A 16,420-nucleotide genomic window follows, 5' to 3' on the forward strand; every position below is an offset into this window, starting at 1 on the left:
ATTATATAATGGTAAGACAGAGATTTAGGAACCAGGTTTTAAATTGTAAGACATTTCCAGGGGCAGATGTGGATTCTGACCACAATCTATTGGTTATGAACCGCAGATTGAAACTGAAGAAACTGCAAAAAGGTAGGAATTTAAGGAGATGGGACCTGGATAAACTGAAAGAACGAGAGGTTGTAGAGAGTTTCAGGGAGAGCATAAGGGAACAATTGACAGGAATGGGGGAAAGAAATACAGTAGAAGAAGAATGGGTAGCTCTGAGGGATTAAGTAGTGAAGGCAGCAGAGGAACAAGTAGGTAAAAAGACGAGGGCTAATAGAAATCCTTGGGTAACAGAAGAAATATTGAATTTAATTGATGAAAGGAGAAAATATAAAAATGCAGTAAATGAAGCAGGCAAAAGGGAATACAAACGTCTCAAAAATGAGATCGACAGAAAGTGCAAAATGGCTAAGCAGGGATGGCTAGAGGACAAATGTAAGGATGTAGAGGCTTGTCTCACTAGGGGTAAGATAGATACTGCCTACAGGAAAATTAAAGAGACCTTTGGAGAGAAGAAAACCACTTGTATGAATATCAAGAGCTCAGATGGCAACCCAGTTCTAAGCAAAGAAGGGAAGGCAGAAAGGTGGAAGGAGTATATAGAGGGTTTATACAAGGGCGATGTACTTGAGGACAATATTATGGAAATGGAAGAGGATGTAGATGAAGATGAAATGGGAGATAAGATACTCCGTGGAGAGTTTGACAGAGCACTGAAAGACCTGAGTCGAAACAAGGCCCCGGGAGTAGACAACATTCCATTAGAACTACTGATGGCCTTGGGAGAGCCAGTCATGACAAAACTCTACCATCTGGTGAGCAAGATGTATGAGACAGGCGAAATACCCACAGACTTCAAGAAGAATATAATAATTCCAATCCCAAAGAAAGCAGGTGTTGACAGATGTGAAAATTACCAAACTATCAGTTTAATAAGCCACAGCTGCAAAATACTAACGCGAATTCTTTACAGACGAATGGAAAAACTGGTAGAAGCGGACCTCGGGGAAGATCAGTTTGGATTCCGTAGAAATGTTGGAACACGTGAGGCAATACTAACCTTACGACTTATCTTAGAAGAAAGATTAACAAAAGGCAAACCTACGTTTCTAGCATTTGTAGACTTAGAGAAAGCTTTTGACAACGTTAACTGGAATACTCTCTTTCAAATTCTGAAGGTGGCAGGGGTAAAATACAGGGAGCGAAAGGCTATTTACAATTTGTACAGAAACCAGATGGCAGTTATAAGAGTTGAGGAACATGAAAGGGAAGCAGTGGTTGGGAAAGGAGTGAGACAGGGTTGTAGCCTCGCCCCGATGTTATTCAATCTGTATATTGAGCAAGCAGTAAAGGAAACAAAAGAAAAATTCGGAGTAGGTATTAAAATTCATGGAGAAGAAGTAAAAACTTTGAGGTTCGCCGATGACATTGTAATTCTGTCAGAGACAGCAAAGGACTTGGAAGAGCAGTTGAACGGAATGGACATTGTCTTGAAAGGAGGATATAAGATGAACATCAACAAAAGCAAAACGAGGATAATGGAATGTAGTCAAATTAAATCGGGTGATGCTGAGGGGATTAGATTAGGAAATGAGACACTTAAAGTAGTAAAGGAGTTTTGCTATTTAGGGAGTAAAATAACTGATGACGGTAGAAGTAGAGAGGATATAAAATGTAGACTGGCAATGGCAAGGAAATCGTTTCTGAAGAAGAGAAATTTGTTAACATCGAGTATAGATTTAAGTGTCAGGAAGTCGTTTCTGAAAGTATTTGTATGGAGTGTAGCCATGTATGGAAGTGAAACATGGACGATAACCAGTTTGGACAAGAAGAGAATAGAAGCTTTCGAAATGTGGTGCTACAGAAGAATGCTGAAGATAAGGTGGGTAGATCACGTAACTAATGAGGAGGTATTGAATAGGATTGGGGAGAAGAGAAGTTTGTGGCACAACTTGACTAGAAGAAGGGATCGGTTGGTAGGACATGTTTTGAGGCATCAAGGGATCACAAATTTAGCATTGGAGGGCAGCGTGGAGGGTAAAAATCGTAGAGGGAGACCAAGAGATCAATACACTAAGCAGATTCAGAAGGATGTAGGTTGCAGTAGGTACTGGGAGATGAAGAAGCTTGCACAGGATAGAGTAGCATGGAGAGCTGCATCAAACCAGTCTCAGGACTGAAGACCACAACAACAACATGTTCATATGGGCTATAAAACACCATCTGCTACAGGGTGGAGGATTTCTTGGTGGGGAGAACACAGAATGTTAGCTGGAGATTCATCAATGGATGTAAAGGGACTTCAATTGTGCCCCAGGGAAGTGTGTTAGGACCCTTAGTGTTCATGCTGTATATTAATGACCTCTCAGACAAAATTAATAGTAACTTCAGGCTTTTCACACATGGTGCAGTTATCTGAAAAAAGCTGCACAAATTTTTAATTATGATAAGATTTCAAAGTGGTGCAAAGATTAGCAATTTACTTTACATGTTTAGAAATGTAAAATTTTGCATGAAACAAAATGGAAAAAGGGTATCCTATGACTAAAATATCAATGAGTGGCAATTGGAAACAGACAACTCATACAAGTATACCTGGGTTCAACACTTTTTTATGGATACGAAATAGGACGATCACATAGGCTCAGTTGTAGGTAAAGCAGGTGAAGATTGTGGTTCTTTGACAGAATACTGGGTAAATGTAATCAGTGTACACAGGACATTGCTAACAAATCATTCGTGTGACCCATTCTAGAATATTGCTTAAGTGTGTGGGACCTGTACCAAATAAGACAAACATATACAGAGAAGGGCAGCATGAATGGTCATAGATTTTTTGACCCATGGGAGACTGTTATGGAGATGATGAAAGAACTCAACTCTGCAGATTACTAAAGATAGTCACAAGCTATCCTACAACAGCTTACTCAGAAAGTTTCTAGATCCAACTTTTGAGTGATGAATCTAGGAATATACTACAGCCTCCTATGTATCACTCCGATAGGAATCACCAACAAGATTAGACTAGTTACGATGCATGCAGAGACATTCTTGCCATACTCCATACATGAATAGAATGGGAAAAAACCGTACTAACTGGCTGAGTTGGAAGTACCTTCTGCCATTCACTTCCTAGAGGTTTGCAGAGTACAGATGTAGAATGATACTGTCAATTATGATTACAGTCACCATGGATTATCAAGATTGGACTGCAGATCAGTGGAAACATGTTACTGGTCAGATGAATCAATTTTCTTGTTACACCAGGTTGATTGGTGCATTTGCATATGCCATCATCTAGGCAAATGGCTGGTCAAAACATGTACCATGTCACAGCTCAAAATTTAATGCCAATCAGCTGTTACTTTATTAAGGGGAAGATGTATGCCACAAAATCACTAAACTTCAACGACTTCAGTGCAAAATATCATATTAACAACTTTGACTGTAAATACTACAGATCTAGTTTATATAATTGCAAAAAATTTAAAATGTTGAACACTGAATATTAACATACCATTCCATCATGAGGCTTATCTCCGACAAAATCTTATTTACCTATTTAATTTGCTTTAGTTAACTTTTTTGTTATTCTTACAATTTCCACTAAAACTGCTAAAAATTGTAACCCTAAAACAGCTTATGATTTTACTTTGATCGAATCATTACTGATGTGTGCAAGCCAAGGATATTTCTTTTCTCATCTTAAACACACAAGTCTTTTAACTAGCTTAGGAGGTGGATTACACACCATTACTTCAATGTTAATTGTATCTGAACAACAACCAACTAATATTCGGTGTCAAGCATTTATGACTGACAAGTATTATCTATGCTTAACTGCCATTGGTTCAGAGCTGCAGCAATATTGGCTCATTTTAAAAAACAAACATTGTTCACTGACACTGCAACTTTTCAAACTTCATTGTGACTTGTGTTATAGTTTAAAAATGGCAAATTAAAATGCATTGCCTAATAATAAGTAAGTAATGTGATGTACAATACCTAGAGTCTGACGTGTCATAAGACCAATTCATCCTTCGATACATCAATCAACGAGATATAGGTCTTATTTATTTATTTTATTTTCCATGTCTAGTTACGTAGGACTAAACTGAGGAGCAAATCTCTGAGGTCATGGAATGTGTCAGTATATGAAATTACAACATAAAAGTAATGACCAATAAATTAAAATGTTTATGAACCCAAAAAAAAAAGACAAGCCATAAGTTTATGTAAATGCAATCAACAATATAACACAAGAATCAGCTTACTTATTCCAGGAACTCTTCAACAGAATAGAAAGAGTGAACCATGAGCAAATTCTTCAGTTTCAATTTGAAAGCGTGTGGATTAGTGCTAAGATTTTTGAATTCTTGTGGTAGCTTATAGAAAATGGATGCAGCAGTATACTGCACACCTTTCTGCACAAGAGTCGAGGAAGCGCAATCCAAATGCAGATTGGGTTTCTGGCTAGTATTAACTGAATGAAAGCTGCTAATTCTTGGGACTATGCAGATATTGTTAACAAGAAACAACAGTAAAGATTATGTATATTTAGAGGCCAATGTTAGAGTACCCAGATTAATGAACAGGGGTTGACAAGAGGTTCACGAACTTAAACCTCTTATTGCTGAAACTGCTCATTTTTGAGCCAAAAATATCCTTTGAGAAACTGAAGAGTTACCCCAAAATATAATACCATATGTCATAAGCAAATGAAAATATGCAGTCTACTTTTTGTACCGAACGATGACTTCCTTCAGGTACCGTTCGAATAGTAAAAATGGCAGCATTAACTATTTGAACAAGATATTGAATGAGGGCTTTCCACAACAGTTTACTATATCTGAACAGCAAGAAATTTGAACTGTTCAGTTTCACTAATCATACGCCCATTGTGTGAAATTAAAACGTCTGGTTTTGGTGAATTGTGTGCTAGAAAATGTAAAAACCAAGTCTTACTGTGATTTAGCATTAATTTATTATCTACAAGCCACAAACTACTATAATGAACTGCACTAATTGAAACTGTGTCAATGTTGCACACTACATCCTTTACTATCAAACTAGTGACATCAGAAAACAGCAATATTTTAGAATCACCTATAATATTAGAGCACATATCATTTATATAAACAAGGAACTGGAGGGCCCTAGCATTGATCCCTCGGGCATCCCTGATTTGATTGTGCCCCACTCAGACTCCCATCATAGCCATTCCCAACACTGTGGATAATGATCTTTTGCTGGTTGTTGTTAAAGTAAGAGGTGAACCAATTGTGAGCTACTCCCCGTATTCCGTAATGGTCTAACTTTTGGAGCAATATTTTGTGATCAACAAATCAAATGCATTAGTTAAAAAAGATATACCTAGTGATTGAAAACATTCATTTAAGCCATCCAGTATCTCACAGAGAAAAGAGAATATAGCATTTTCAGTTGTTAAACCACTTCTAAAACTGAATTGTACATTTGATAGCAAATTATGTGAAATAAAATGATCACTTATCCTTACATACACAGCATTTTCGATAACTTTAGCATACACTGATGGCATAGAAATAGGTCTCAAATTGTCTACATTATACCTTTCTTCGTTTTTATAAAATGACTTTACTACCAAGTAATTTAATCATTCAGGAAACTCACTATTCTTAAAGGAAAAATTACAAAAATGGCTAAGTATATGGCTAATGTGTGCAGCACAGCACTTTAATATTCTTTTAGGTACTCCATCATATCCATGAGAGTCCTTAGTCTTCAGTGATTTAATTATTCGCTAGATCTCTCCCTTGTCAGAATCACAAAGAAGTATTTCAGACACCAGTCTTTGGAAAGACATTTTCAAAAGAGTTCTATGATTCTAGAAACTAAGTTTTTATTAGTTCACCAGCAATTCTCAGAAAGTGATTGTTACATACTGTATCTGATGTATGAGAAACAGAAATATTTTTACTACAAACTGACTTTATATTGTCAACCTTGTGCTGCTGACAAGACACTTACTTCATGACTGACCATATGGCTTTAACTTTATCCTATGACTTAGTTATTTTATCTGTGCACCACATTCTCTTTGCCTTCCTAATAACATTTTTTAGCACCTTACTGTTTGTAATGGCTGTTGTAGCTTGATTGTGACTACTTCTAATATTTGATGTAATTCCCACTTTCTTCCACATGATATCTTTATCCCACTACTCAGCCACCCAGGATGCCTTTTGCTGCTAGTACCATGTTTAGAACGTTCTAATAGAAAGCAACTTCAAAGAGCATGAGAAATGTGTTAAGGAAAGCATGATATTTGTCATCTATGCTTTTGGCACTATAAACATCTTGCCATTCTTGTTCCTTAATGAGGTTTAAAAAACTCTCTACTGCTGTTGGATTAGCTTTTCTACATAGTTTGTAATCATGTATAACAGCTGTTTGAATACAAAAACCTTTTAGTGTTAAAATTTGTGCATCATGGTCTGAAAGGCCATTCGCCATTTTATTAACTGAAAGCCCATCCATTAATGAAGAATGAAAAAAAAAAAATATTGTCTGTGGCTGTGCTGCTGTTCCCCTGAACCTGGTTGGAAAAAGAACACAGAATTTAGCAGATCATCCAACATTCTTTTTCTTGCCCAATCACATACAAAATTAAAATTGAAGTCACCACATTTAACTAATTTTTGGCACTTCCTATAAACAACAATTATTAGAAGCTTAGATTCACTAAATTCAACTGCCCCTGCACAACATTCAAATACCTGTTCAGTGCAGTGCTGTGATATATCTACGGACTCCAACGGAATACTAGTTTTTACATACATGGCAACTCCCCCACTCCACAAAGGACGCCTTAAAAAACAGCCAGCTAATCTGTATCCTGGTAAAGGAAGCCTCTGAATTGCCAAATTATTTAAGTGGTGCTCCGACATACCAATAATTTCACAGAGGCAACACCTATAGGCAGTTCACTAACTTTATCTCTAATACCTCTTATATTTTGATGAAATAGGCTAATTCCTTTACTACTTGGATATCTGGCCTCCTTTGAAGGTGATTCCTTTGTTAGAGGGACTTCCTTTAAGCAACGATACTTATCAATTGACTTCAATCTAAAAAAGGTGCAGCTCTGACACCAATTGCTACAGGAACTTTCCCACGAGTGATCCCACCACTGCCCACTACACTATCACCTATAAGCTTTGCCAGCCTCCCTTCCCATATCTATTGAGGTGCAAGCCATGCCTAGTGAAACCTGATATATTGAGAGACTCAACTGGCACCACTGCAGTGTGAGCCATATACTCCACCATCAGTGCCTTCTCTAGCCCTATGTTAACACATCTGACAGCAGCATTAAGATGAGGCTGATCATGACACAAACAGTTTCATGAAGTGCACATTAGTGCCACCAGTTTGAGTAGCTATCTTTACCAGACCACCACCTACATTTTACTCCCTGTCCCTATCAAGACTATTTTCAGCACCACCTACAATCACTATCTGATCCTCTTTCGTGAAACTCCTACATAACCCCTATGTTGTCAGTTATCTGAGCCAACCCTGTACTAGGCTTCACAATGCTGGTGACATGGTACTCATACCCCAATACTTCCTGTAACTGCTGGCCCACATCTTTGCCATACGAACTACCTTGCAGCAGAACGTTCTTCTTTCTGTTAGAATTTGCAACCGACTTAGGCTTCCTATCTGCTGAGGACTGTTGCATGTTTCCTACACATACAGCTACACCCTCAGCTAGAAGCAATGGTGTACATTCAAGTGAGTTGCAAGAGTAAGATAAATTAGCAGCAAACTAGTAAATATAGGATTTTACCATTCCTAAAGGCGATGACATTTTCAATAGTATAACTGTCTCTATACCGAGGCCAGTATCATACAACAGTGGTTTGAGAAGCGTGCAGCCAGGTTTTTACCCACAAGCTGCTGGTCCCTAGTTCACAGGAATTATGTAAACTGTGAGTAGGCACACACCTCCAAGAACCCTACCAAGACCTTGTTGAATCTATTGCAAATAGAATTGCTGCTGTACCAAAGGTGGTTGTAATGTTTTGGCTTGTCATTGTACATTGTTAAACAGGCATTTACCATTCATTCAGACCACTAGGAGGTATACTGGTTGTTTAGTATTGTAATTCATTATTTGAAAAATATATTTGTAACTAACTTTCCATCAAAAATTAAGTGAATGCTAGGTTAAGGTTAACAGGAATAAAGTGTTGCAGATCTCATGAGGACTGAATTTCAATACTGATACTTCCTTTCTTGCACATTGCTTAAATCATTTGTCATTTTACACTCTCCTCGTATTTCATGCAACAAAGTCAACATACCCATAGCAAGTCTTGCACAGTTGTAATCATTGCTTGTTCTAATGTATGTTTAATGCTGCTAACAGTGCAAGTATAGTGAGGTGCAAAACTTAAGGACGAAAGTAATTTTCGCATGAAGTGTCACTGCCAAGTAACATAGCTCAATGAAACTTGGCTGTACATAGAAAGAACTGCTACAGTATAGTACAGAAGGCAACTGGGGGGGGGGGGACCCACACACACTCCTCACACTGGCCACTAGATTGGATGTGGGAATGGAGAATGGAGTGAAATGTCACAATCACGGCTGACCGGTTAGTGTACTGTGTTCAAAGATTTGGAGGTTAGTATGACTGTGCAACATTTTGCCTTCACGCGCTGTAAATGTAAACTATCGAAACAATCCTATTTGACAAATTTCCTAGGTGCACTGTGTGTTCTCACCTCTCACTATACGAGGGTACACCCAGCACTATCAAACATGCTTTTGTGGTCCAAGTGTTATGGTGTGGGGAGGCACTATGTTGCAAAGGGCGTACTGACCTCCAAATCTTGTAACATGGTACACTCATCAGTCAAAGTTATTTTGACACTGTACTTCTTTCCCATGTGTGTCTTTTCAGGGGTGCATTCTGTACTGACTTCACTTTTTTGGATGACAAATGTGAACACATACAACAGTGCAGATGGAGGAGCTTTCGGAACAAGAGCATATTTGGTGAATGGACTGGCCCACATGCTCCCGTGACTTAATGCCATCGAGCAGTGTGGAATGTGTTGGGGAGTCGTACTGCAGCACGTCCACACGCACCACCGACTATCCAGGAGTTGTCAACCACGTTGATGGACGAATGGAACATGCTACTGCTAGAACTCCTTACCAGCCTTCTGGCCAGCATGGGAGCACATTTCAAACCGTGCACCGTCAACCAGGATGATCGCACTCCCTATCGAAAGCCATGTCCCACCTTTTTTTAATGTGAAGGGGACTAGCATAAATCACAGTGGGCCCAGTGTAATTATTATCTTTGAATAAAAGTTTCATCTCTTTCAGTTACCTTCTGTACTGTAACGTAGCATTCTTCCTATGTGTAGTCCAAGTTTCTATAAGCTACACTACTTGGCTGTGATACATCATGCAAAAGTTACTTTTGTCCTCTTAAGTTTTGCACAGTCTAGTTTTCAGTATCAGGCAGTTGTGCCAAACAGCACCAAGACAACAAAATCCTATTTACATGATGCACCCAATACCAATACTCATCACCACCATCTTGAGAATTTTACAAACTAAAGTGGAAAACTGAGCACTGCCTGATTCCGTCAGTTTGGTTTTTCATGTTATCTTTGCACTTCTCTATACCACAGGCAAAACAATTTTCAAATATGGTGTTGATGAATCTAGATATATCTTGAATTCCCATGTTGACACATGAATATAGGAAAAAATCATTTTATATTTATTTTAGACAGTGCTTATGCAACTTTCAAGCAGTCCAAATAACTTGTTTTCTGCCTCTGATGGCAGTCATGGTCTGTAAAAGATGTTCATTTACGAATGGTTCAAATTGCTCTGAGCATTATAGGACTCAACTGCTGTGGTCATAAGTCCCCTAGAACTTAGAACTACTTAAACCTAACTAACCTAAGGACAGCACACAACACCCAGCCATCACGAGGCAGAGAAAATCCCTGACCCCGCCGGGAACGGGAATCGAACCCGGGCGTGGGAAGCGAGAACGCTACCACATGACCACGAGATGCGGGCGTTCATTTACGTAAAAAAAAGAAGGAAGGAATTACTTAATTTCCAGTGTATACATGGAACCTTAAAACTCAAATTTGTATTCACAGAAAGGTTACATCAATGGTAAGAAATGCCCTCATTTGCAAAGCTCAAAGTTTTAAAAGAACCAATTAAGCATACATAATACTTGCAAAAAGTTACAGTTTTAAATGTTAGCATTAATAACTGCTACAACAACATGTGCATGTTTATGAGAGACTATGCTACAGCTTAAACTATAATCCTTACATTATTTGCTCCTGAAAGTTTCCAGATTGCATAAAAAAGGCAACCAACACCTGCAAAAGCGTATAATGTTCCTCTACCCAGAGCTCTGATAGCTAGTGAGACACCTGTCTCCTCGAGTCCTTTATCAAAATTGGCCGGATCTTTCCTTTTGACCAAAGCAAGAGTAGAACCAAAGCCTATAAGTGCTGATATACTGCCCACAGTGGCAAGAAATGCAGCAGCTGGAACAATGTATAAAACAAGCCATTGAAATGGGCATCCACACACACACACAGGGCATTAAAAATATTCCGTATTTCGCTAGATGGTAGTATGGGCCAAAAGAAAAAAAAAAAAAAAAATGTTCAGTAAACATGGGCTCTATAATGCATACACTAAGACCTATGAGCTCTCGTTCAGCTTTGCTACTGGGAAACGTCTCTTCTATCGCAAGCTCTCTGCTATTACAAATGACCTACAGAATGCAATAAACAAATGAGAAGACATTATTAAGTGACTGTGAAACAACAGAACTTCTAATGTAATCTGATTGCTATTACATATGACTTGCACTTGTTAGTCATCGCTAAAGGTGGTGCTCATCATGGTGTCCATTGATAGTAAGGTATACTTCTGTCTGATGTCTTAGGGAATCATCCACTCTCTGAAAAACTCCAGATCAGTCACAGATGCATTGCCAGGCATTGCTAACACATTCCTGTAGTGTTTGCACACCATAAAAGGAATTATTATACATCCAAGATTTCAAGTGTCCCCGAAACAAAAAATTATAGGGAAAAAGATTGGGGAACAAGCTGGCCAACACACTGGATATTAAACTTCCTGGCAGATTAAAACTGTGTGCCCGACCGATACTCGAACTCGGGACCTTTGCCTTTCGCGGGCAAGAGCACTTGCCCGCGAAAGGCAAAGGTCCCGAGTTCGAGTCTCGGTCGGGCACACAGTTTTAATCTGCCAGGAAGTTTCATATCAGCGCACACTCCGCTGCAGAGTGAAAATCTCATTCTGGAAACACTGGATATTCCTGAGCAATCCATTGCATATTAAATTATGTGTGAGGTACACCAATACATTTAGGAGGAAACTGGGCTGGTGCACCAGTGTGCATGAACCTTATCCCCAACAGCTGTTAAAGTGGTACAGTCTCTAGCAGAACAGGCAAATTATTTGACAGGAACTGACAACACCTTGCACCAATCAACCTGTTTGGTAGTACCTAAGGTCCTATTAGTCTATCGTCAACAATTCCTGTCAATATATTAATTGAAAATTGGAGATGATGTCTTGTTTCTTCAACATCTTTGCAACAGCAATTGGCAGAACTGCATTCTGGCAGACTGATCTTGGGGCCAAAGAGCTTGGAGGAATGTGCCCTCATTTGCTTCCTGTATTCTGTAGGTCATCTGAAATAGCAAAGAGCTTGCAGCAGAAGAGATGTGTTTCACTGTAGCGGAAATGAACAAGTGCTCAGATCTCTTAACGCATGCATTTTAGAGTCTATGTTCACTGGATATCTAATTTGTAGGAAATTGGCATTCATGATTTAGTTACTATAGCAGACATTTTAACTAACATATTTTCCCTTGGAGAGGAGTACATATGATTTATGTTTATTATAAATTAACTCTGCTATCGTGTTTGCTAATAACTATAATTAACCTCCAAGCTTTTAGGAAATTAGTAATTTTTTCCACTCAGCAGATAGAAAAGATAAACAGCAGGCTTAATTCATACTAATATGTTCACTGTCCTGTGATACACTGCACCACCCAAAACGAAGCTTCACTGTGAATGCTGTTCTCGAATACATGATGAGTTTGCTAACATCCTTAAGCAGCTGGAAATTGCGCTGGCTACTGTCAAAAGATTGGCTGGCAGCTGCTGCAAATCATTGTGTTGGAAGAGCTCCTGAGAGTCATGTACCTGTGGTACTGGTACAAAAGGTACCTGAAGCACTGTCGTCACCTGTGGATCTTGTCTCCTCTGCAGGCAGCATAGAATCTGTCATTACTCACCCACTTGACTGCAAGTGGAGTTTCAATGGTAGATCTTGGCATCCCGTACAGTGTGGACGGGGATCAGGAAGGACTCAAGTGCTACACCGTTCCCCCCTAACCAAGTTTGAGGTGAAGTCTTTCACTGAAATGGAGCCAGCGGGAATAACTTTACTTGTTTTAGGGAAACCTGTTCTGTCCAATGTCCACACAAAACCGTAGCACTCTATTAATTGTTGGCAGTTCATATGTAAGGTGAACAATGGTATTCCTTAGGGAAATGGCAGAAAGGGAGAAAGGGATAGGGAAGGACACCAGGTGCACACAGTGCGTGTGTGTGTGTGTGTGGGGGGGGGGGGGGGGGCGTGCACACGCCTGCCTTCGGGTCTCGTTCAACATGTGGAAGAGGCTATTCCAGCAGCCACTGATGGAACAGGGTGCAAGCAACTGCAGATTGTGGTGCACATTGGAACAAATATCTGGGCTTCAAGGTCATTCTTGGATTATTCCAGCAACTGGTAGAGAAAGTTGAGAAGACCAGCCTTGCGCACTGACTTTCAACAAAACTCACAATTTGCAGCATTGTCTCCAGAACTGATCATGACCTCTTGATTCTGCGTTGAGTGGGACTGAACCAGATATTTTGGAAGTTCTGTAACAAGTTAGGCTGCAACTGCCTGGACTAGCGCCTAGGGTTGGAAACTGTAGGGTGCCCCAAAATGGGACAGGTGTGCCCCACACATCAGAGGCTGCTACTCAGCTAGCTGGCTGGCTGTGTTTGTGATGCACACAGGGACTTTTAGATTAAGAAACTCTCCATTCAATCCAGATGACGACAGCTGTAGGAATGCCAGAAGTATCAGTGTAAAATCACAAGAAACCTCCCACAGATGAGAGTATTAATATCCTAGTGGTTAACTGTTGAAGCATTCACAACAAAGTGCCAGAGTATGAAGCACTCCTGAAAAGCAGTGAAGCTCGCATAGTACTATGTATAGGAAGCTAGTTGAAACCTGAAATTGCTAGCAGTGAGATTTTTGGAGAAAATTTAAGTGTATATCAAAAGGACAGGCTAATGGGATATTGAGGTGGTGTATTTGTTGTAGTAGACAAAAAATTCAAATCCACCAAAATAGAAATTGAAACTGCACGTGAGATTGTTTGGGAAAGACTCAGTATCAAAGGTGAGCAAAAAATGGTATGCAACCAAACATTTTAGAGAAAATCCAGTTTGTTTGTATGTAAGTTCCTCAATCATACTGTTACCAACAATTAACTGAGAAAATTACAGTTTTTTTAGTGGTGGGTGTGAAAAGACATCCTGTGGAACATCACTAAATGCCTTCTCTCAAAACTACCTAGTTCGGAAAGTTTAGAATCCCACTCATGATGGAAATATATTGGATCTAACAGCAAAGAATAGTGCCCACCTCTTTGATGATGTATACACCGAAACTGATATCAGTGATATGATGCAACTGCGGTAATAATGATAACTGAAGTACAGAGGACAACTAAAACAAGCAGAAAGATATTTACATTTGGTAGACTACATAAAAAATCTATAGTGTCGTATCTCAATGAGTAACTTGAAACTTTCAGTACACAGCAGGAGCATGTAGAGGAACTATGATTCAAGTTTACAAGAATAGTTAGCCATGTTCTGGATACATATTCACCAAGTAGACCATTTCATAATCGGAGGGACATACACTCACAGTCACTGTAAAGAAACTTCTAAAGAAACAGAGACTTCTGCATAACAAGTGTAAAGCAAAGTGTAGGAATACAGATACAGTGATGCTGAATGAAACACATTTGGCTGTCAAGAGGGCAATGTGTTAAGCCTCCAATGACAACCATAGCAGAATATTGTCAAATGGCCTTTCACAAAGCCCAGAGAAATCCTGGTCATATGTAAATGCTCTTAGTGGCAACAAAGTTAGTGTTCAGTCCCAAGTGAATGAGACACACACTGAAATTGAGGGTAGCAAAGCAAAAGCTCAAATGCTTAGCCCTGATTTCAAATGTTCCTTGATAAAGGAAAACCCATGAGAAATGCCCTAATTTAATCCTCATACCACTGAAAAGATGAGTGAAATCAGTATTAGTGTCAGTGGTGTTGAGAAACAGCTGAAATGGTTAAAACTGAACAAAGCTCCAGGTCCTGATGGAATCTGTAACAGATTCTATATTGAATCTATATAATCCATTTTAGATAACTCAAACAAAAAGCTGTGCCTAGCAGTTGGAAGAAGGCACAGGTTAACATTCGTCTACAAGAAGGGTAGTAAAAGTGATTCACAGAACTATTGTCCAATATCTTTGACATCGATTTGTTGTAGAATCTTAGAACTTATTCCAATCTCAAAACACTATGATACCTCTTGAACAGAATGACCACCTCTGTGCCATCTAACATGGATCATGCGTAACCCCACTTTTCTCACAAGGCGTATTGAAAGGTTGGGATCAAGGTAGTTCAATAGATACACTATTTCTTGATTTCTGAAAAGCATTTGACTTAGTACCACACTTGTGCTTAAAGTCAAAAGTTCAGTTGTATAAGTGAAATTTGGGATTGTATTAAGGAATCTGTGGTGGGGAAGAAGCAGTATATTATCTTGGATGGAGAGCTGTTGTCAGATGTAGAAGTAACTTTGGGTGTGCCCCACGAAAATGTGTTGGCACCTTTGCTGTTCATGTTGTATATTAATGACCTCATGGACAATATTAATAGTAACCTCAGATTTTTTGCAGATGATGCAGTTATTTAAATGAAGTACTGTCTGAAAGGAGCTGCATGAATATTCAGTCAGATCTTGGGAAGATTTCAAAGTGGTGCAAAGATTGGAAGCTTGGTTTAAATGTTCAGAAATGTAAAATTGTGCACTTCAAAAACCGAAAAAATGTAGTACAGTATGAATATTATATCACTGAGTCACAGTTGGACTTGGCCAACTCATACAAACATCTGGATGTAACACTTTGTAAGACTATGAAATGGAATGATGACATAGGCTCTGTTGTGGGTAAAGCACATGGTAGAATTTGGTTTATTTGTAGAATACTGAGGAAGTGCAATCAGTCTAGTACGGAGATTGCTTACGAATCACTCATCCTGCCTATTCCAGAATACTGCTCAAGTGCACGGACCAACACCAAAGAAGACTAACAGGGGATATTGAACATATACAGATAAGGGCGGTACGAATTCTCACAGGTTTGTTTGACCTGTGGGAGAGTATTACAATGATGCTGAAGAGTGAACTGGCAGACTCGCAAGACAGACATAAACTATCCTGAGAAAGTCTACTAACAAAGCTCCAAGAACCAGCTTTAAATGATGACTATAGGAAATATATATCACTTACATACGGATTTTGAGGATAAGATTAGAATAACTACAGTACGTGCAGAGGCATTCAAACATTCATTCTTCCTGTGCTCCACATGTGACCGAATGGTAAGAAACCCTAATAACTGGTACAGTAGGACGTAACCTCTGCCACGCACTTTGCGGTGGTTTTGCAGAGTATGCATGTAGATGTGTATATTTTAGTATATTTTATCTTGTCTTGATCCTTACTTCCACCACTCAAATATGGAACACATTTCTTAAGCACCCTGAATGTACATAAAAATAAAACCAGCCAATATTCTTCTCAAGCAGTAATATAGCAGGTCTGACCAGCTGTCTGCATGGCAGTATCTTCTGTAAATATTTCAATACATGAACATATATTGATCCATTTTCATTGAAGGTAAAAACTTAAAGGTTATTATGTCATCATGTTGTTCCACAATTTCTTCTACCGGTTTAACCCACATAAGGGGATCTTCTTCAGGATATTCTGGTATTCATGGTTAGCTAACAACATAGAAGATTTTTTTTTCTATATTGATAATGCTAATATTTGTAAAATACATCAAAGGAAAATCCAGTCAAGGAAACGAAGATTATGAGACAGAACCGTCTCCAGTACTTGTCTACAGGATGTGAAACGTGTAGTACT

The 16,420-nt window shown here is 39.0% G+C and overlaps 1 protein-coding gene across 1 annotated transcript in view; it reads right to left on the reverse strand.

The window, feature by feature from the left end:
* Positions 1–16,420, reverse strand: part of LOC126203830 (transmembrane protein 242) — an 84,872-nt gene that overhangs the window by 10,935 nt on the left and 57,517 nt on the right. Inside the window, exon 2 of the mRNA XM_049938200.1 lies at positions 10,411–10,631. Coding sequence (XP_049794157.1) covers positions 10,411–10,631 — 221 coding nt within the window. The remainder of the gene's footprint in view (positions 1–10,410; positions 10,632–16,420) is intronic.

Source organism: Schistocerca nitens, chromosome 9 (assembly GCF_023898315.1).
Source record: "Schistocerca nitens isolate TAMUIC-IGC-003100 chromosome 9, iqSchNite1.1, whole genome shotgun sequence".
NCBI classification, from domain to species: Eukaryota; Metazoa; Arthropoda; class Insecta; order Orthoptera; family Acrididae; genus Schistocerca; species Schistocerca nitens.